We start from the raw sequence: 23407 nt of genomic DNA, 5'->3' as shown, positions 1-23407 counted from the left end.
ACCAGGCAAAGTGCAAGACCTCTACAGACCAGGAAAGGGGGAATGGAAGTCTGAACATGTCAGAACAGGGACAGAGAGCGGAGAGACGCACCTTATTTGACCGCAGAGCCACGCGACCTCCACACCGCGCACAGAATTTAGTTTGGCAATATGAACAGATGTGGCCGCAGCCGTCGGCAAACTTGGTCTTGTGGCAGATCCCGCAGGTGGGCGTGTCCCCCTTCTGCTCCTGCGTCAGCTGTGCTTCTTCTCCAATCTTCTTCACCTGGTCCTTGTACATTTCAAACTGCTGGTGCAATTTCCTGCAGGTAGCAAACAAAAAAAAGGTCACGGAGGGGCAAAATGTCAAAGGTGAACTTCCTCTTCCTGTTCACCTAATCCTGTCCTGACCATTGGAAAAATGACTGCCATTAAAGAATACGTAGAGCTGGTCTCTGAAAATTCTTGATTTCACAAATGAAAAAAATGTATTTTCTGTCAAAATGTTGATTGTACATAACATAACTAAGCATAACAACTTACAACAGTTGTATGGACATGTCATCAAAACCCTTGACCTGGAAATATTCTCTCAAAGAACCACTCACGATGGCCTTTATAAGTGCTGCCATAATTGTGAATTAAAAACTCAAGACTATGGTAACCGCAAGACTCTTTAAGAGAGATGATTTTCTTGAGAAATAAATGTACCCAATTGGATGTGGTGGCACCAGGACTCAGCACTGTCTTTAAAAGCAGTGCCAAACAGCTTGGCAACCAAACAGGAAGGACCCAGAATCCTCCCACATTGTTTGCATTTGGTGGACCTTTCCTGGTCTTTATTAGCGCCCTTTAACCTCTCTCACCTCTTCACTTATTGTTTCCAGTTAATTTGCTATGACTCAATAATCAACTATTGACACCTAGGCCTGGATTCAACCAATATTTGTTCTTAATTTGGCACAATTAAATGTTTTCCTTCATAAAAACAGTTTAGTAAGCTAAATAATCACAAACATTAACGCGGCAATCTTTGTCAAGATAGACAATTTATTTGTAAATCACACTTGAAATTAACGCACACACTCATACACACACACACACACACAACAAAAATGACACACACACACGGACACACACAGCAGGACTGAGAAGCCACCAAGGCTTTCAGTAATATGTAACTAGGCAGAATGTAGCAGGTCTTTCAGTAGTATTCGCAAGTATCCCAGTTGAAGAGTGAATGTAAATCAAAGGCACATGCGGTTGAAAAGATCAACCAAGATTTTTTTCTCCAACTAGTCTCAGCAGCTACTATTATCATGGGGAAAATGAAGAGGTTGATTTTTTTGTTTTGTGATTATTTTGTGATATATTTTTTATTCTAGTATTTTATTGATAAACGACTTTAGTAAAATGTAGTAAAATCTAAATTTAATTTTAAAATATTAAAAAAACAAGACTTGGGCTAGCTACTATACCAAGCCAACTCCATACTGGAGGTGCTTGAAAAATGCTAACGCTGTTGTCCTTTGCTGTACTGTTCCCAGACAGTGGCTGAATTAACCATGTCACAAGCACTTAGCTAAGTATAAAAATAACAGATTATGAATAGTTAAGAGTACGAACTGAAATCACATTTCAATGACAACAGGACAAGCACACTCATTGAAGCATGATGTCGCATCCAGTAATTATGTAAACAGTGAAACGCAGTAAATCCCTCTCAGATTATCAACATGAAACAATCAACAAATTAATCAACCTGGCTTCTTTGGATGTGGAGAGAATGGACTTTATTGTCAGGTCAGAAATGACAAACATACAGCAACCTGTTCCAACGGGCCTCACAAACAGCCTTCTTTAAAACTGGCCCCCTGCAGGACTTCTGTGACATTTTCTGTTAAGAAAGACAAGTACTATTATCAAATTCTATGTGCGATTAATAACTAAGGCCAAGGGTTTTCGCCAACTAAAGGTTTTAGCCTGTAATACACTCTTCCACGAGCAAGGTGCTGCTACTCATCGAACCACCTGTTATGCAATCATTAAAAATCTTATTTCCAGTTACCTGAACCTTCACAATTGTGTATTTAATTAATGGTAATTGAGTGCAAATTCCTTAGAACAAGAGTTCCTTGACAGGTTGCTTTGACAATAGAATAATTTAGCAAAATGCATTTAGTTAGAGTTGTTTTGCTGGACTGTACCCAACTTATTATGACTGCCCTCTCTTTATTGAATAATCAAGCCTGTTTCATAGCTAACTGCCTTGTATTGTCTTTAAAAAATCTAGCAGTATCTACATGGGCACCTAGTGGACTTAAGATGAATTACAGGCTACCGGAGGAGATTGCAAGCAAAGTGGAGACTTAAGAACACCTTCATGCTGACAGCATGGTTGCAGGACGCCAGCTGACTAACCCATGAGGAAATAAAAACTGGCTTGACACAGACAATCTCTGATTCAGTGTGACTGTTTGGCTGCTCATACAGGTGAGCCCTGTAGTGCCATGTCCCTGCTGACAGGACCGGTATATCTACAGACAGCTTGTCATCCAGAGAGAAGAATCCTTCTTTTCTCTTCTATAAAAGAGGATCATTATCCATGTATCTTGCTGACAGACATGGGATACCAAAGCCTATCCTCAACCCCAAACCCCAAATCCAACACCCTCTCATTCTAAAATCTACTGTGCTATGGTACTGCTACACTCAACATGCCAGGGAAAATGTCACATGACTGAAATGTACAGCGTTCCAGAGCGTGTACCAGAGCAGCCTCTTAAAGGCATATTGATGCCTGAGTGTGTTTAAAAAGCCTTTACTTTCAGACATAATGGTCTGATGTTGATAGGAAGGCATTTTTGTGACACTGAGTGAACACCAATTTTAAACTGGGGGTTGAAATAACAGATCAGGATTCAGGACATTAAAAAGGCCATTGATATAGCTTTATGTCATACTGGGGCTCTTGCCTTGAGAAATGCCTTTTTGAATAGTAAACATAAAGGAAAGGTTGTGATAGGCAGTTGCTGTCTCTTTTAGCCAATCGGAACTGCTGTATACAGAGTCCTGATGTTAGAGTGAGCAGGGAGAAAGCAGCTTGGTGCTCCATTGACATGCATTTGGAATTAGCGTTAAGAGTTTAAAATGATACCTGTGCTAATTTCAAGTCATAAACTCAGCTGACTTTTCAACATTTGTCTTTTGCATTGAATTGCACATCAGGAACTTATAAGCTTCTGTATGTTTCCAGCTTTGTCCAGTGCTTTCACTTAAAACCTCATTTAAACCTTTTTTTAAATGAGTGTTTCTACCTTTCAAAGATGTTTTATGTGAAAAGAGCTACCACAGGGAAAAGAGGTTGATTTCTGACAATAACAAATAAATACATGTAGACTACACAGACTGTAAGATTTGCTAGGAAATAGATCAAAGGGCCAAAGTTCAACACAAACTATAGACTACAGGGTGACTAGTAAATCTAAACATACTGTGCCACCCCCCCCCCCCGGATGGCAGAGTATGTTTAGCCACTAGGGGGAGCATCGGGCAGATTGACTCAGGGAATCTTACTATACTTACGTATCAGGATCCTTCTCATTTTGGGATTTTTGCTGGGGCTGTAGAACGTTATTAACCAGCTCAGTGATCCCACTAAAGGGAAACCACCTGTTCAAATAAGCAAATAATGTGACTGAACAACCAACAGAACACACAACAGACACCTAGGCCAGCTCTTGTCATTGTGCGAGACCGCAGGTCTCGGATCAGTAATCATTAGCTAGGACACGGGCAGCGCTGTCGGCAGCAACAGGTCATTATGATTGCAGAGACATGAATCATAGCAGTGTTGGTTCAGGACACTAGCAGGCACTGTCAGCGATAAGAGAAAACAGCAATAACAGCGACGACCACAACCACAGAGATATTCAGCATAAGAACAGGAACAGAACCACCAAGCAGGGAAGCTACAGCCAATGGAGATGGGAACTGCCACAAAAATCAGCCAGTAGGAATGTCGAAAGGGGGCGTGAACAGAGAAACAGTGTTAAAGATCTGAGCTTTTATTCAGTTTTTGTGTCATTTTTTTCATACTGTTCAGAAAGCAGACAGCAGAGAATAGATGCATCCAGCTCGCCCTTGGATGAAATAAGAGGCGGTGTACAGCTCTCTTACAAGCCAATCAGGAAGCACATGGCACATCAGGGGAAAGCCCTCTGACATATCAGGGGGAGGAAACAACACCCCCCCAATAGAGAGGAGGCTACAGAAAGCACGAGGTGGGGGGGAAAGGGGGCAGTGCGACAGGAAGAAGTGTCAAAGCCTAGAGCACTCTGGGTAATAAGTTACTTACTGTGCTGGCTGAGGCTTTTGTTCTTCTTTGTCCCTAGAAAGATAAGTTTGCACAGCTCAGTGCACACAAAAGGCAAAAAATGATGAACAAAACAACTGAAAAAGGCAATAAATAATAACAACAGTAGTCATGGTGACGTGAACTTGACAAAGACAATTGCATGGCAATGACAATGACAATGACGATGAAGAAGACAACAGCAAAAACAATGATAGTGTAAATCATAATTATGACATTAAGGACGATGACTGAAATCAAATGACTCATTCTGTGGCTGTCGTCGCTTCTGCTGTCTGGTGAAATGGCTGCCACGGCGATGTCTGATTGGCGGAAGGGAGGGTTCTACGTTTGCAACACAAAGTAAGCGGAATGAAAAAATGAAACACAAACATACAGAGGACCTGGCTTACGGCTAATATGACCCTAAGAATTCTCCTCTGGGCCACGCCGGGAAGGATCTGACTGTTACTCAACCAGCAGCATTATCGGACAAAGACAACCGTACAGCAATACTGTCAGCTGGCTATTGTTTATCCGCCAGAGAAACTCAGCAGCACGGGAGATGGATATCATAGCACAGAGGGACACAGACCTTTGCATTGCCCAACTAATCAATAACTTCATTCAGTGTATGTATCACACAACAATACTAGTTTAATTCCAGCAACATACAGTCATATGAGCAAATTGGTTAAAATGACTGCCTTAAAACATTAGGAAGGTGGAGGAGGCCTAGGGGCAGTATAATCAGTCAATCTGTCAAAGGGCCAAAACTGTCATCCGTTTCTGAAAAACAATATGTAATTCATATTACTGTTCAGACGAATGCAAAAAAACGCTGTTTAAAAAGGTCAAAAGTCCAGTAATAGCACGATAGCTCAACGTAAAACTAAAGCCCAGTTTGATCAATGTCACCAGCATGCAGCTCCCCATCTCAGGAAAAAAACGGCACAGTGAAACCGAGCTTTGCTGAAGATTTCAGTTGTGCCCACACACGACACACGAGACGAAGCACCTCGCCCCACGACCTGTCACTCAGAAGACAAGCTCAGCCACTTACGCGGCTGGGGAGTGCAGGACAGACCGTTAGTCATGGCTCCTTTCCAATCACCGGCCGTGCCGTTTCTCCCCTCTCTTCCACGTTCTCTCCAAACACCCATTCTGCCCAGTCCCTCAGATCAAGCTCCCTTGCCCATATTTGGGCGCGGTGGTTGCCTTGGTACCGGGTCACGATCGCAGGGACGGAGGAAGAGGTGCGAAACGAGCTGGCGCTAACGCACCTGCCAAACCTATTCCTCATCTTCGCTCTTATGAATGGTGACTGAAATAGACTGCTCGATTCCAACAAATACGTTTCCATAAGGCCGATCCCCTTACTACTCCTGTAAAGGGGAAGAGAAGGTTGCAACAGAAAGCTTTGCAATACTTCCTACGATGTAAAAAGGTATAACTTATAGCACAGGGTATTGCACAATTGCATTAATTTGACCTATAAATCTTTGTGGCCTTTGTGGGTGAAGTTTGCATGTTCTCCCCATGTCTGCATGGGTTTCCTCTGGGTACTCCGATTTCCTCCCACATTCCAAAGACATGCAGGTTAGGTGAATTGGATAGTCTAAATTGTCCCTAGGTATGAGTGTGCGTGTGAGTAAATCGTGTGTCTGCCATTGAACTGCCCAGGGTGTACTCATGCCTCCTGCCCAATGCATGCTGGGATAGGCTCCAGCACCTCCCATAACCCTTACGAGGTATAGATAATGGATGGATGGATCTTAGTAAATATAATCTTTTTAACGCCGCACGTTCACATGGTGCATAACGAGAGCTTGAAAATGTTTTGAGTGCATGCTTAAGCACACTGCCCTCTAGTGGATTCAAATTCTATATCTATGTTTGAAGAGGCTTTAGTAATACGGCATACGCAGGAATCTAATATGCTCTCTGACATCTTAGCAGAATTAAGACCTGTCTGTTATTTACATTGTTTCATTACAGAAATTTCTCGTAATCACTAAAACCCTGGACTTAACACACGTCCAAGCAAGAGCCAATAGGAACAAAGTCTTTGTAATCGTTAATCCAATTATATAACTTCTAAAGGCCATTTATCTTTTAATACTGTGGATTGTCCAGTCTTGGGTCAGGGCCTGGGAGAAGCGTTGATGGTTTGGGTCAGGGGGCTGTGGGGCTGTACTGAAGGGTTTACTAACAGACTTGTGTGTTCGGAAGCAGATCAGGGCAGCTATAAGTCATGAACAACTGAGTTTGAAAGATGAGATTATAATTACAGCTCAGATAAAGAACAGAAAATGTCACCAAGTCTGTGAAACCATCAAATGGCCAATGAGAATCTAGAATTTTACATGTCTCCCTTACAAGAAAATAACTTGTTCAAAAACCACATGTTCAAAAATCTTCTAATTTTGTTTGTGAAAAGGCAAATTTCACATGTGATTTTTTTCATAAGTGCTGTCAGGTCTTTGGGATGGCATTTCTGATTTCAGAAAAAAAAATTGCTCATTGGTCTCCATTTTACAGGCTTTGCCTATTGCAATGCTTCAGCAACTGTGAGGTTCTAATGAGATTAACAACCAACCAGCTTGACCCTAATTCTTCATTCTTACAGCCCTACAAGCAAAGATCATAGAGTCAGCAGTGTCAAAACACCCAATCGCAGAAAGTATGAAAATAACACAGAGGAGAGAGGATTGTGGGAGCAAATGGCATTAAATATGGAGTTTTCACTGCACTGTGATCACTCGCATTGGGAACGAGAAGTCACTGTTAAATCAGTTAAACTCGATTAGGGGGGAAACAGTACAGACAATGTGCCCCGTACATTTTCATTTCTAAAGCCATAATCTTTCATTAAACATCTGATGAGACACCCATATATAAACCTCCACTCGCAGTTGCTCAGCGCTGCATACCGGAAGACCGGAACTCTCAGGTGAAAAGCGCCAAAGCCGGCGTGTGCCCTGCCGCACAGACATCGCATCAGTTACACAAGCACCCGTCTCCTGGAGCAGGGGATTTGGGAGGACTCCGTAATGTAATTAATTAATGTGGCTGCTCTCTGCGCGCGGGAAGGAATGGTTAAGAGTGGCCTGACGAGTGAAGGCTGGCGCAGAAACTAAATATGTCCACAAGGGGGTGCTAAAACAAAAATCACCAAATATATATTACGAGAGGAAACGAAAAGTTACTATTATTATTATTATTATTATTATTATTGGTTTTGGGTGGGTTTTGACACTTGATTAAATATTGGCTGAAATGTTCACTGTTCTTATCTGGAATCAAAGTCACAAACTAAGTGACTTAAGGGACTAGGCCACCTGATATACAGTATGTGGTGTTATGTTGAACCCCCAGATTCTGTGTGTATGAAGCAAACACTCAGTATTACATGGGACTTTCACAAGTAAAATAAACAAAAACAAACAACCTTCCAGGCCCCTTTTTGAACATAGACAAAGTAAAACATAGCAGGTCGGGGTCAACTCCAATAATTCAATTTTAATTCAGTTTCCTCATCCCTTTAATTTATTTCAGTTCACTCCAAAACACATGACATGACCTGAATTGCAATATCAGCTGGGTGCTTTCCTTATTGGCTGTGCTGATGTTAAATATTTAATTCTTGAGACTTAAGAAAGATGACCCCCCCAGTCTTCTGCACAGCATCTGTTCCTCCTCCCACTGTTTGGAGTTATTATTTAGGGGGGTGGGGGGGAGGTGGGCTGCTCAGATGTCTCTCTCTCCTGAACACGCGGGTCCTCTCTGGAGCTGCGTGTCATGTAGAGCCTCGCGTAACATAAGGTGACGCTGGGAACTGCAAGAGTGCCCCGGGCCCATACGCACCACAGAGCTTTATAAATAACGCAGTAATTACCACCTGCTCATCAAGCACCGTGCAGGAGCTCCCCGGCTCTGTGTTCATATGGGACTGAACGCACAGCGTAGAGAGATCCCCACCCCCTGGCCCGAACCGTTCTGACTAACAGGTCCAGAACCCCCATTTCAGCCACAAAGGACCCTGCATTCTATGACCTGGAAGTCCCTACTGTAACATGCTTGCTGCTTTATTGTGTCTGCATAACTATAATTCAGAAGTAATGATAGGAGATAGTGCCAGCATCTGCTCACATAGGATCCTATTAAAGGGGCCAGATCACGGGCTGCTGGGTGGCTAATAATGTTAAGACACCATACTCACACATGGATGTTCTGGTGTCAGAACTGCCAGATCTAACTGTAGCCAGAAGCCCCACAGGGCAATGCACAACTGGCTCCAGCGTCACCTAGGGATGAGAGAGTTTCCGTCGGCCAACATGGCAACATCTCACCACCGACCAATGCTGGTCAGTTAGACAACCACAAGACACTGCCTTGTAGCATAAGCATGATGGGCATTGCAAATGTGGGAGAAAATGGGGAAGAAGCATACAGAAAAGCAGAGGCCCAACTCACAATGTACAGAAACTGCATCATAAACAATTCCACCTCGGTTCTCGGACACCTTTGGCGTACCAATCGCCTCAGTGTCTGAACACACGCATGTTATTCAAGAGCTGCCAGAGAGGCTGATGGGCAAAACTGCAGGCACTGCAAGTCCTTTGCACACATCTTTTAATTGACTTTTAATGGCAAAACCACAGTGCATGACTATACAAAACAACCTAGCCTCATATAAATGAACTCAGCTTCACGATACCATTGATTCTCGCTGACAGGGATTCTCTTGCAAGCACAGCGTGAATAATATGTATACAGAATACCATATCCTCACTCTGTTGGCATTTTCCATTATTTTGCTCAGTGCTTCTTTAGGAAACAAAACAATCTGCTGTGCAATACACAAGGTGCACATGGTAATCGGGAAGCATTTTTACCCAGTTCAATTTTGTCGTAACACATTTTCACTACTGTGTCCTTTATAATGTATGTGACCAGCAGTGTTCAGACATGGCTGTGCAGACATGTCACTTACATGTATACTTGTCTCTGAAGAATTATGTTTCGCACTGTAGATGTCACTAGTCCTCAGTAAGCGTTCAGAAAGTAGGCTCACAATGTACACTAAAACAGTGTGGTACCATCTGCCGTCAGGATAACTACATATGACCTCTACCCTGCACGTGCATTTAGTATTTTCAAATTCCGATTTCCATCAGCTTATAAACCTAAGAATATTAAACATCTGGGAACACATACATGTGCTGTACTAAATCTTTAACATACCATGTTAAATATTTTATTTACCGGGTTTAGTCCGGTGAAACAAAGTTCTCACCACACATCACTGTCAGCTAATTATATAGTGACAACATACTGTACAAACACTGTTTCAAAATCGGTGCATAGTCAATGCAACCATGTTAATGTCAACACCCAACACTTCCCCGTTTCTCAAAAGTTTGGGAAATTCTTATACTGTATAGACCCAAAGGACAGACTTCTCCAGCTTAAAGGCATACTGTGCAGGATTTGTACCTTGACATACAAATATACAGTATATAACAAAATATTATAAGGCATATCTATCACCGGCAATCTCTGTCTTTACTCACTTTTGCCAAATTTGTGCACATCTACCTGTATTTGTTATTCCAAAATGTGCTTGAAATATTTCTGGGCGTGGCACACTTTTTGCATTGGGAGGGGTAGGTATGGCTAGAGAGCCTGTGGTTTGGGACCAGAGTCTGCGAGGTCACTCTGTCAGCAGAGTGTTTTTTGCTATAGTTACACAACATTTCCGAAACTATATTGACACCCCTCCTAATTAGTGGTTTTGGCTATTTTAGCCACACCCATTGCTAATATGTGCATAAAATCTAGCATACAGCCATGCAATCTCCATTGACAAATATTGGGAGTAGAATGGGTCATACTGAAGAGCTCAGTGACTTTCAACATGGCACTGTCATAAGATGCCACCTTATTTACAAGTCAGTTCATCAACTTTCTGCCCTGTTAGAGCAGCCCCAGTCAACTATAAGTGCTGTTACTGTGATGTGGAACTATATAGGAGCAACAGCTGCGAAGCGGTAGGCCACACAAGCTCACAGAACGGGACCATCGAGTGCTCAAGCGTGTAGCATGTATAAATCATCTGTCCTCCCCTGTAACACTCACTATAGTTCCAAACTACCTCTGGAAACAACGTCAGCACAACGACTGTTTGTCAAGAGCCTCATGAAATGGATTTCTATGGCCGAGCAGCTGTACACAGCCTAAGATCACCACGCTGAATGCCAAGCGTCGGCTGGAGTGGTGTAAAGCATGCTGCCATTGGATTCTAGAGCAGTGGAAACGTGTTCTCTGGAGTGATGAATCACAATCTGGCAGTCAGACAGGCAAATCTGGGTTTGGCAGAATGCAGTGCCAACTGTACTGGCCCGAATAGTGCCAACTGTAAAGTTTGGTGGAGGAGGAATAATGGTCTGGAGCTGTTTTTCATGGTTTTTGCTAGGCCACTTAGTTCCCGTGAATGGCAATCTTATTGCTACCGCATACAATCACATTCTAGAGAACTGTGTGCTTCCAACTTTGTAGCAACAGGGAATAACTTGGTTGCAAGATGTCCGGTTTTTGACCAGAATGTCCAGTTTTCAAATTATTTGAACATGTCCAGTTCATGGTCTTGACCAGACAATGTAATGCCTGGTCTGAGTAATTGGTGGGAGATTGGATTTCGAATGAATCTGCGTGTCAGTGACTCAGCTGGGTATTTGAGGGTGAGTGGGCGGGGTTGAAGACGGAGGAAGAGACTTAATTGATTGTAAACAGGACCACAGCAAGGCTAAAAAAATCCTGCATAGCATGCCTTTAAAGCAGCAGGGGCCCCCTGGCTGTCAGCGAGGTGCCCCTGGGAGAAACGCTCAGTTGCGTGAGGCGGAGCGGCTCCACAGCCAGCCAGGCTATAATTACTCTCCGGTCAGGCTGCCTCCTCTGGCCGCAGCACAAAGCGCGCCGATCCGTCGCCACCCGTCTCCCCGCGTCTAAATTCATCCCCTGCACCTGCCTCTCCCTAATCTCCCTTCAAAAAAGGCTTCTGTTTCTATTTCTCAGAGAGACCTTGAGAGAGCGTCTGGTGTGATCTTGTGGCCCTTTTCCATGGCCGTTCCATACCGTACTATGCCGTGAATCTGTGCTCTTGGGTTCTATGATGCCTTTCCATCACCCACAGAAACGTACTGCGTATAGTTCTCAGAACTAAATTTCACTACTCCTCCAGTCAGGTACCAAAAAAAGGTACCAAGAATTACTGGGTGGAGCTTGCAGTCATGTAAATCACTGATTGGGCTAATGTAAACTTCCAGTGAATCTGACCAAACCAACCATTCAGTGAGAACCAGAACAGGAAACACTGAACTTGAGTGACTGTTATTACTACTGAACTTTACTTATTCGCTTGTCGTAACCATGTTGCCTCCAACTCCACTGTAAGTGGCTTTTTATCTTCCTCTGGAGTCTATGTTTAGGAAAGCCCCAGAGCCATGTCAGTTTGGCTGCTGTCCTGCCGCACACCCCCGGACACTGTGTCCTGGCCTGAGGGGAGAGGGGGCACCCTGGCCATGCTGCGGCCTCACTGCAGGAGAGGGGCAGGAGAGTGAAATCCAGCACTCGGCAGGAGTGCACACTAAGCTCAATGCAGCTTCGGGGGTTCCGTTTGATGACTCCCAGCTGCCTGCAAGGCCTCCTAAGTCCTCACAAGCTATAATGGTAATTGGACTGGGGGAATAATTAGGCTCAGGAGCTACCCTGAGAAAACACAGCTAACTGAGGCACCCTACGAACCTTTAAAAATGGCTAAGGAGGCAAAGGCCTCGTTAAACAGACACATACACAGTGGATTCTGGGCTATGCGTAGAATATAAGAAAGCTGGTGTTTTCCTGCCCAAGCCCCACAGACAAACAAAAAGCAAACAGGAAATCAAGCACACTTGGCATACCTCACTCAAGAGCTGCAATGAGTTGGCACACTTTCAGGCAAAGAGCCATCAATCCTGAATTAGTAAGGTTTGCTACACAACTTCCGACTGACGGCCCAGTTCCCGCTTCTTTCTTCATTATGCTCCGTGGCACGAGGGAGCTGAGCGGAGTGGGGCTAACACACCATACGACCCGCTGCCATTTCGGGACCTTACCACAGGTGTTCCTCGCCTGTGGGTCATTCGGGTCGGGCTGGCAGGGGACCAGAGGGATGCTGGTTTTCTGGATCACTTGGCGGGGTGCTCCAGGAGAGTCTGCACGTGGTCCTCAGCCCTGTCTTCCTCACTCCCAAAATCAGGAGGGACACTCTCCTCCCTAGCCTATCAACCGTCCCCTGTGCACCCGTGGTTGCACCAGGTACCACTGAGGTGAAAGGGGAAGGAGAGGTGGAGCAGAGGCTGGAGAGAGCCATACTTCCACTGCTTTGGGAACAGGCTGATGAACGTTCATTGAGCATTTTGCGGGAAGCAGTGAAGATGCTGCCTTCCTCTGTAGGGCATACAACTCCCTTCTCATTGAGCTGCAACCACAAGACAAAACTAGAGGAAAGCCTCTTTTTTAAAAAAAAGCAATTGCCATTGAGGGTGCAGATTAATTAATAGTAGCAATCAGTGTCAATCAGTGTCATGATGCAAATAAATCACCCCTGGGAAGTCACTGCAGTCACTGATCTGTGGGAGATTGTACGCTAAATTGGTCTGTGTGTGAAGACTCTCTCAGGCCTCAACAGAGCTTCCTGTTAAAAGCGACCAGTTCAATTTAAGAATGGCGGCCAAGTCAGTCCATCATGAGGACAGAAGCCATAATGACACAATCTTCTGTTCCCGCCCCGCAACACCCAATCTTAACATCAGCCCATGAAACCCTCTCCCCAGTTGCCTTTCGGGGCTGGAGGGGGGTGGTATGGGTCAGCCAGGGGCGTGCGGAATCTCCACACCTCTCTCTCTCACACCTCCCTCCACCTCAGGCAGAGTCAGATTTGAAATTAATTCAAAATAAATCTCGGGTCGCCCGGGTGTGTGGCAGGGCCAATCACGTCGAGCGTGCCGGTGGCAAGGACCTCAAAGAACCGTGCCACTGACATAAGCTCACTCTCCAATTCAAACCGCTGGCCTGCCACAGTGCTCAGAGCAGTCACATGCTCCCAAACTTACTCACTCTGGCAAACTTCTGTTCAGGCTATTTGAAGCAGACCTGGTGGTACATATCATAAAAACGTGCAATCAATAAATAATCAATTATATTTTCGACAAACAGCTGAAAAATATATCTCCAATATTCTGAATGTGATATTAAATGTAGTATATCATAATTATATAATTTATGCTTCATGTGCATATTATATCACGCCTGACTTTTTTGGCTGGGGACACAGACAGGGTGTATTTTCACAGCAGTTCATGCGGAATGCCTTCTGAAAACTCCCATGAATCACATCCAGTTCCCCTCCCACAGCCCACATGCTCTCAGCCGTTAGCTCAACACGGCCCCGGCGTAGCGCACCCTCACATCCCGTACGCAGCGCGCCTGGCGGGAACACACCGCCATGGCGGCTCTCAGCTCAGCCAAACATATGGGGGCCGGATGAGTGTGTGACTGTTTGTGAAAGGGAGAATGACACAGTGGTGCTGACACGGCACTGAACTGAGTCTGTCTTACAGCAGGGCTGTGATAATAGCTTGCGTGTCCAACAATTGATCCGTAATGGATACCCAGGCTTTTGTTGTGGAAGCCGGCTTCCTGGTCCTGTTCTCCAGAATTGCCCCGCGCAGTGCGTCCATGCAGCACGGCTTTCCACTGCAGTCACATTTCGCTGCAATTCATGAGGAGACCATAGATGCAGACATAGATCCACGGGCATAGATTCACACATAGATCCATGACCATAGATGCATGCAGATGCACAGCCATAGTTGCACATATGTGATTCAACGAATCACATATGTGCAACATAACGCATAGTAGTCGGGAAATAGATGCACAGGTTTATAACATAACTGAGGCGCTGAGGTGCCCTTACATGAAGGCACTTAAGGCACCCCAAAGGCACCGCCTCAGTTAGGACACGGACGGGTAAATAGATAATATCCTGCACAATATACAACTGAAAGTTACATAAGCTGCCCAGACAAATATATGATGTTATGTAAAATGTTAAGTATGCGCAGTATGTATAATGAGGGATGGCCTATGCAAATGCAGTAACCACAATAACACAGAGCTTCAAAAAGCCAGATCATTTTTGTATTATTTTACTAATTCAGCTTCATATTAACACCACCAGTAAAACCAGTTCCATAATATTTTATCACACTGATAACCAGTGTGACAAATCTCTGTTGGATTCAAACTGGAATGTATGATATTTGCTCCAAAATGGCTGCAGAGGTTCTCGTTACAGAAAATAGCTTTTAAACGCCAGCCACATAGGGAAACTCTCCTTAGGATGTCCCTGTAGTCAGGCCAATCCCTCACAAGCCCACATACTGTCAGCGCTGGCCTGTTTTTGACATGGGGCAGGTTGCAGTTTCCACTTTAATCCACTGTACTCCTCCGTAACTACATCCCCTAAAATAGTGGCTCTGATCATCACTGCTGCTGCAGCCTCCTCTGGGTCTGGCCATATTAAAGGATTAGCACTGGATCCACACAGGACATCCGACGAGACAGTCAGAGTTCAGCTTGCAGCGAGCTTGCAGCGAGTCAATCAGTGCAATGCTACAGTGACTCCACTCTGAAGCAAACCATCACAGCCTTCCGACTCCAGATACATGCACATACATACAGTATGAACACATTTGTCATGGAAACACAGGCACATACAGGCATGCATGCGCACACACACGTACGCGCACACACACACACACACACACCTGAAACACCCACCAATATACGTACAAATACATGCCATAACATACAACTTCAGTCTCACTCACTGTGACTGTGGCTATGACACCAGGCACGATGAGCGATCATACATGCAGTTCCACAGCTGAGCTGACCCGAGCGCACGGGCACAGACTGCCATTTAAGGGGAATCCAGTACTCAGTGCTGCTGACAGTGCTGTAGCAGGTGAGCAGGTGAGCAGGTGAGCAGGTGAGCAGGCTCCACGTGCATAAGGGTGGGACGGCACCCAGACAGACAGCCTCCATCCCCACAGGCCCCGTACTACCACACGCTCTCAGAAGCATCAGCGATGTCACAGACAGCAGCATCACAGTGGGCACTACATGCGTCAGTCACATTCCATTTCGTATTTCATTCTACATTGTGTAGTTTTGGTGGTCTCAGTGAAAGTTTAGACAAATATTTCCTTTCTAAGCTTATCCTTTAATACTAGAAACATGAAGCAAAATAAGCATATTCTAATTCCAGTGAATGGACACAGTTCAAATTTTAAAAAATAATTTTAAACAAAACACATTATTAGCTTGCCTTTAAATTGCAATTGAAAAAAACTACATGGGCAGAGCATGAAATGGGAAGAACTGTCCATGACAAGCCACCAAATAAATAACTTTTTTCCTGATCAATAAATGTATTAACTCAGTATATCCAACAAACCACTTTTTCTGGGTTTTATTGGGTGACAGAACAATGCTATGCGCCATTTAAATGTTTGTCCTCTCTTATGTTATTCAGCCCTAATCTGCTTATTTTGAATGATCCTGCTGTACACATCGCTATTATCATAATGTGCAACTGATCTCACTGCAGAGCCCCAATCATGTGATGTATTTATGATGTTACTGGTTATTACATAAACCCGCGTGAGCTTTCTCTACTCGGCCTAAAGCTCCTGTTATGTAACAGCCCCTTTTGTTGGTTGGAAAGCGAAGCTCCTCCCCTTGACACAATCCGTCAGAGAAGCCACTCCTCCCCCCTGCTCTCCCCTTCCCTCCCGGGCCCCTCCCATACGTGTCACAGACTATCACAAAAACCAGTCACTGGCTGGCACCTGCCCTAACCAGCTGTGTCCTGTTTCAGCAGCCGAGAGAGAGTGAGAGAGAGAGAGAGAGAGAGAGAGAGAGAGAGAGAGAGAGAGAGAGAGAGAGAGAGAGAGAGAGAGAGAGAGAGAGAGAGAGAGAGAGAGAGAGAGAGAGAGAGAGAGAGAGAGAGAGAGAGAGAGAGAGAGAGAGAGAGAGAGAGGTGGGGTGGGAGGTAAAGAGGGAGAAAAAAAAGACAACAAGGAAGAGATACATAGAAAGAGGGAGTGAATTAGAGAGAAAGAACTAAGGAGATGCAGTGAGATTCAGATATTACTCCATATGATCTCTATAGCTACCACAGCTCTCCAGACCTTCATTAGCTGCTGTTATATTTCCCGATTCCAGCCTTAACCTCCACGCCACCCCTGACCTCTCTGGTCATTCTGCGCCTCAACTCAACACACCAATCACAGTCTCAAATCCAGCTGAGAGCTCAAATCCACCAACCCATCCACCATCTGACAGTTGGGTCCACAAGGTGGGGGGAGGGGGAGCAGCAGTCTAATTTTAGATTCTGTGGCAACAAATAGCTTGTTCTAGTACTAAAAATGTACCGTGAGGTGCAAAATCAGCTTGCCAGCAGGTCATTTTGATCATCCTGCTTTAATTTAGACAAAACTACACATCCTTACTGACCCCAAAGAGGTTGGTGAAAAGGTGAGCACAGCTCTTAATTCAGTTAGTCCCCTTCTTGGTCTGAATTCAGTTAGTCCACTTCTTGGCCTGTGTTCATAAAGCTTCTCATGGTAGGAGCGCTGATCCAGGATCAGTTTTCCTGTGTACCGAACACAAGCGATGCTTCTCTTTCTCCACCAAGCACAGTACACTTCAACATACAGCCCAGCCGTAAGGTCACCACACAACACAATACATTGATTCAATATCGCTCCATCAGATACTGTATCTCACATTTACACAAGGTCAGCCACTACAATGACTACTGGAATGTCTAAACTGCTCCCCGCATATTCATTTGTAAACTAGGATGGCTATGCTTGTTCTTGGACCAGGTCTCCATTTATGCTTTCAGCGCAGCTCATCAGTGGCAGAGGCTAGATGAGGTAATCAGACAAACATTTTGTAAATCTTTCTTTTGCACTGAAGCTAAATGAAACAAGCATGATGATTTGAGGAAGCTCACTCCCACATCTCCTGTGCAGACAGACGTAATGAAGACCCGACCGCTGTTCAGTAAATTAATGAATAAAGAGCGGACCTAAATTTGAACAGTGTGCAATATTGCACAGGTAGACAGGCCCTGGTCATATGGGAAGGGGAGACTTGAGGACCCACACTGGCCAAGCTGTCCTTAAAAGGGTCAGGAGCTCTGATGGAACAGGAGTGGTCTGCTTAAAGAATCCCCCATGTTTCCACAGTACGAGCCTCAAATAATTTTGGGACTGGACCCAGGAAGAGATGCTGATTAATGACACAATACAGCCAGACAGAGCTGCCCTTCCTTCTCCAAACAGACTTCACGAGACTATGCTACCCCGACCTATGCTCCCTCAGCAAAGAACAGGAAATAGATGTTGCCAAGTAACCAGACAAACAAAGGAAGATATTCAACATAAATATACCGGTACTGCATAAATGAATGATGTTCTTTGTGACTGCAGGCTTTTTCCGTAAACAGATCACTCGGTGGAACACACTTTCTTGGTACAATTACATTATTATTCATTTATTTTTCTTATATTTGTAGATTAATTTAGTTTATCTAGATAAATGTTTACAATATTTTTATTCTTCGCTTAACCAGGTAGGCCAATCGAGAACTCTTCCACTGCAGTAAAGTACAACTAGCCAAACAGTGATTTCGAAAGCTTTACTCTGGTTCAAATCACACTTTAAAAAAGAAGCTTCACAATCGGACTAACTAATTTGACAGCATCTAAGCATGCAGCACATTTCAACACTCAATACCCATAAAACCTTAAAAAAAACTTCAGACAGCTTTAGATCAAAGCACACAACCAGTCAAGTGACACACAACACCCACCCCCCACCCCCCCTCATAATGTCCCATCAAGCTCACCCAAACCACCAATCACACAGCCACACCAGGCAGACACACAGTTGATATAAATAACACTGTCAAAAAACCTTAAGGAACGTGTGTAATTTGGCAGGGGGAGAATATCAAGATTTAAAAGCAAGGTGTTCCACCTCTAGTAAAGGAGATCGTAGGCAGAGCCATAGCTGCCCAGATGCCCCTGTATGACTTTCTACTGTGCTGTGTTCTGTCGCCTGGGGTCAGAGGTCACATGCCTATAATGTAATGTATGCACACAGAGGTGATGGGAGGGTTGATCTATAAATCCTGTGCAGCTGCTGGCTCACAGCCTCATTCTCAAGCACAACTTTGGCTCATGTAAGCCACACTTGCTGTACCTGGCTAACTGACCTATCTCACACAGGATAAATGAAAAGGAAGCACCCCAATCTGGAAAGGCCAACCCCGAGTGATGGACGAGATAAGTGTAGCTGGACCGACAGCCTGCTCTTGAAGAGACGGAGGAACTGGCTTTTAAAACCTGGCTAAACCTGCTTCCGTTAACCACGCTCACTGACAGCCCCACTGCCAGGCCTACACCCTGCAGTGGACTCAGTTCAGCCATGTGTGCTCTCTCTCTTCTCCAGCTGTTACCCAGCCATCGATCTGACTGAAGCTCTGCCTCTGTGGGCTGATCTCAATTTCAATTCAGTACAACTTTATTTATCACACATGGGACGAATTAAGAGCAAAAACACCATTCCGGAAAAAAAAAAAAAATCTCTCAGGAAAAAAATCAGTTTTTTCTCATCCACTCAGTAAAATATCTAGTGTTAAATCAACTCTTACAGAGTACGCATGGTCCCTTTTGGACTCACATGTACTCGGTTAGAGTTGAATCAAGACTACATTTTACTGTGCACTTTTCCCTCCATACCATTTAATAAATCTCACATCTTTTAAGCTTTTCAATTAAATTTTTTAATTAGCGAATTGTTATTTTTCTTCTTGCGCAAAAAATAACTGTAATATACACTCCCCTTAACAGATATACAGTATACATATTATTCATTACCAGTTCTTAGCCAGCTACTGTAGATTTAACGTAGTTTTAAGGTTTCAAATCATATTTTTGGACAAATTTCATCATACAAATATGAATGGCACGATGTGTGCCAATATGAAATGCACTACATGACTGATAAGCTTTTTTGGCTGCAGGAGAAGCTTGGACAAGCTGCCGTGTGAGATGAGGAACTGATTTCCTCTTCAATGGGACCAGTGGCGCGTCGGCGGCAACACCGGACGCAGATACCATCTCAGACGTCACCGCGTCTCAAAGCTTTCCACGGCAGCCGGTGCTGAGGTCGGCCTTGATTGATCTGCGCTCGGAAACAAATCAAAGCCGCGTGTCCTCACAGACCGAGAGCATGCGAGCAATCATGTCTCTTTATTTAAATGAGCGGTGTTTGTTCTGATGGATGCTAAAAAAAGGGCCTCCTCTCTTTAGCTCTGGATTTTATACATGAGGCTGGTCAGGTCAGGTGTGCTGAGATCACGCTTTTATCCTTGGGAGATAGGGAATTAGAGAGATGGACAGAGACACACAATGGTGTAAGAAGGAAAGGGTGGGAGAGAGAAGAGAATGGAAGAGAGAGAGAGAGAGAGAGAGAGAGAGAGAGAATTTGAATTTTGAATTGAGAGAGAGGCCAGCACCATTCACTGGGCAGTCCTGTCAGGAAATGCTACTGCAGGGCTACAGTTTAAGGGTAGGGCATATGTTATGGGTTACGTAAACTAAAACTGATTTTCATGATAAAATACACTGGTTTAAAGTGCACTGCAGGTGAAGTGGCGCGTACGGTAGCTCTGGCATATGCGTTAGCCCACACATTTGGGAGTCAAAGTTGTGTTAACGAGATCACGCACAAATCAAAGCTAGTATTATTCATTACAATAAATCCTCCACACAGCTACACACTAACAAATACTCTAACAGACGGGTAACTTTCACTGTGTAAGGAAAAGTCAGAACAGTGAAGGCCACTTGCCATAATGCATTTAACTTTGTTTTCAAAACTAAAATATAACATGACTATTGGTACCCTAAATCATGCTACTCATTGTTTTAGAAAGAGCCACCCAGTTTGCTCTCTCACATTATGATAGTTTTGAAACCCTGAATACTGTGGGAGTGACAAACCTTCAGTCTATGTCTAGTACATAGTTTCATTCTAAGCATGAAACTAAATAACGTAGACGTTTAGGCTCAAATGTCATCCTTACTGTGCTGTAGCTTATCCAACATCTTATTCAGCATCGTGCTCTGTTTCCAACACAGTACTGAAAGCAGTAACGAAGAGTTTCTTTCCTCGGGCTAAGTAGGAAAAGGAGAAAAATAAAATAATCGATGCGGAGTGCCTTGAATTTCAGATGGGCCCACTTCAACACATACAAGTGTAGACTTGAGCACGCTGCAACAGGAGCTACACAAACAAACGATAAAGAGCATGCCCAGCCTGTTGTTCAGTTATGTCTGCTCAGGGTTAGTGTGGGCGACAGCTGGGGTGACGGTGGGCTGGGTGGGGGGGGGGGGGGGGGTCAAGCGCATGCGTGTATGAAGGGCCTGCATCTGATGTCTGATTGGGCGCAGTAATTACACCTGAGTCAGCAGCGCTCCGAGCTCTTCCGGGCCTCAAGTTCCTCCGTGGCTCCCCCGGAACGCTGACAGGGAATTGGCAGCTCCTCCGGCTCCTCCCAGGATTCCCTGCGTTTCATTACAGCCTGCTCTCTATGGCTCCAGACACCCCCCCCCCCTCCCCCCACCCAAACCCTTTTGCACACAAATGTATTCCAGCCAGTGGCTACCATAGTAACGGCAGAGGGTCTGAAGGCTTTGGCGATTCGGCAGCGCCCCTGCCAGTGCTAAAAAAATTCTCATCAGACGACAGCTAACCAATTAACCTGTCTGTTCCCTGCCACAGCTGCCACAAGGCCTGAGAACAGGAAGAGCTCCCTGGTGCAGGAGATCCTGCATCTTGCTTTACACTGCACGGTTTGGCCTACAAATAAGGGGATTCACCAATACATAGAAATGACAAGCACAAGCATTTACTCATTATTGCTGACTGCACATAAAGGCCAAATATCTACACAACTTTTCTATTAGTCCTCACAGCCGCAAAATCAGACACAGTAAACACATGCATGGGGTATGTGGTCTTGAAGGTTAAATTTTTATTTAAATATATAGCTTAAGGGATAACCTGGTGAAATTCTGCTTTTTACGACTGTTTTACGCTCAAAATGAAGTATACTGGACCTAACAGTAGCAGTACACCAGTATATCCTTCTGGAGTGGGTAAGCTATGTCAGGAATGCAACCCAAAACAAAGATCCTGCTGGCACAATACTCTGTCTTTTAAAACTGTCACTGTTCCATCAGCTTGGAAATCAATCTTGCAGAAATTTGGCATTGATAATGGCCCTAATGAATACATGCAAAACCTTCACAGCTCTTTACAAAACTAGCCCAGCCAGGATTAAGTTCAGGTGCCTAAGTCATATGGCATCAGCAATAGTCCAAAATAGTGGAGACTCCAATGCACCAATATTACATATTTAAGTTACATTTATATACCCAGCACAGGCAATTATTCCCAATATAAAATCATGCCCTGGTGTCCATGGGAAATATGGGAAGTATTTGTACTTTGGGAAATAAACATACTAATTTCAGCAACATTACTGATGAATTAGACTTCATCGTGTTATTGTAGAGAAACAGAAAAACGATTGCCATCAAGAGTCCAGTCTGCTCTAGTAACACGTATGACAGCACAGTTCAGTGGTCAGAGAACTTGTGACTGCAGATGGCTGTTGATTCAAACCCTGCTGTACCTTTGAGCTAGGTAATTAGCCATAGTGGGTTCTGAAAAACATCCTTTTGTACAGAATTTATCACGCATGGAAATCTGTACATTCACCTGTGTAAGCGTGAATATAAAGCAAATTCTTCTTCTTCTTCTTCTTCTTCTTAATAATAATAATAATAATAAGACTTCCTATTACAGTGCATACATGAACAAGTGTATAGCCATTTAATTTCACACTGTTCCCAAGAATTACCACTCATCACCTGCTACAAATGACAAAATGACACACGATGCCGCTACGGGTCCCACTGCACGTGCTCAGGTCCTACAGGACGCTGCATCAGTGCAGGGGCCTCAAATCAATGGAGCAGGGGGCCCACATCCACAAGGAGAGCTGGAGATGCTGGTAGACATTCGGCTTGGCTGATTCACACGCGATCAGACGTGGGTTGACAATGTCCCCACGTCCGTGAGTCACATACACACCACAGTGTTGCTCCACATTCACCTCATTAAAATGCACAACTGCTAATATCTGCCTGATGACCTAAAAAAGAAAAAAAACAGGAAGCCAGCTTTTCCATTTGTCACGTTCAAACGCGTCAACAGCTTGGCTGTGCTCTCTCTCACAGGCTTGTGTGGCGTTTTATGGAAATGAAGCAAGCTCTTCCTATTCATCAACTTAAACCTTAAACTAGTTTTCTACTCAGATTACGCTCTACTCTACAGACTGTGGTAGACAACATTATGAGGGAACGCCTTTAGAGTGGCCAGCGATGTTTCAGCATGCTGCGGGACTGTTTCTAATTTGAGAAACAAAGGGTAACGTTTCTTATTGAAAATAACCCCCCCCCCCCCTCCCCCAAATCAATGTGTGGTTTGACTAGTGAGTGTAACCACAAAAACATGCAGAGGAAACAGCACCCAAGGTCACTGCTTCATGTTGAGATACAGCTATCCCCACAACTGAATCCATCCTTCCCTGTGTGATTCTTTCACCGTTTATGCACAGCCCAGCCAGTTACAGTTAATACTGGCACTGTCTAAATTCGATATTCGAACTATGTTTTAACAGGATGAGCCACCCTGCAGCCCCTAAATTACATGCATGATTGACAGCTGCCGCCAGCCCCCTCACACACACAAGCATCCCACAGAACCTGCACCGCCATGCAGCAGTGTCCCACACCCACTTTTTAGGATTCTGCGAGG

The 23407-nt window shown here is 44.5% G+C and overlaps 1 protein-coding gene across 6 annotated transcripts in view; it reads right to left on the bottom strand.

The window, feature by feature from the left end:
* Nucleotides 1–23407, bottom strand: part of LOC118233440 (regulating synaptic membrane exocytosis protein 2-like) — a 162811-nt gene that overhangs the window by 135297 nt on the left and 4107 nt on the right. For all 6 annotated transcript variants that reach the window (XM_035429222.1, XM_035429224.1, XM_035429223.1 and 3 more), the window contains exons 3-5: nucleotides 4337–4369; nucleotides 3565–3651; nucleotides 92–302 (exon numbers count right to left, since the gene is read on the bottom strand). In XM_035429222.1, the coding sequence (XP_035285113.1) occupies nucleotides 92–302; nucleotides 3565–3651; nucleotides 4337–4369 (331 nt within the window). The remainder of the gene's footprint in view (nucleotides 1–91; nucleotides 303–3564; nucleotides 3652–4336; nucleotides 4370–23407) is intronic.

Source organism: Anguilla anguilla, chromosome 8 (genome assembly GCF_013347855.1).
Source record: "Anguilla anguilla isolate fAngAng1 chromosome 8, fAngAng1.pri, whole genome shotgun sequence".
In the NCBI taxonomy this organism is placed as follows: Eukaryota; Metazoa; Chordata; class Actinopteri; order Anguilliformes; family Anguillidae; genus Anguilla; species Anguilla anguilla.
The sequence above is the reverse complement of the archived record's forward strand: the minus strand, read 5'-3'. Positions and strand labels throughout refer to the sequence as shown.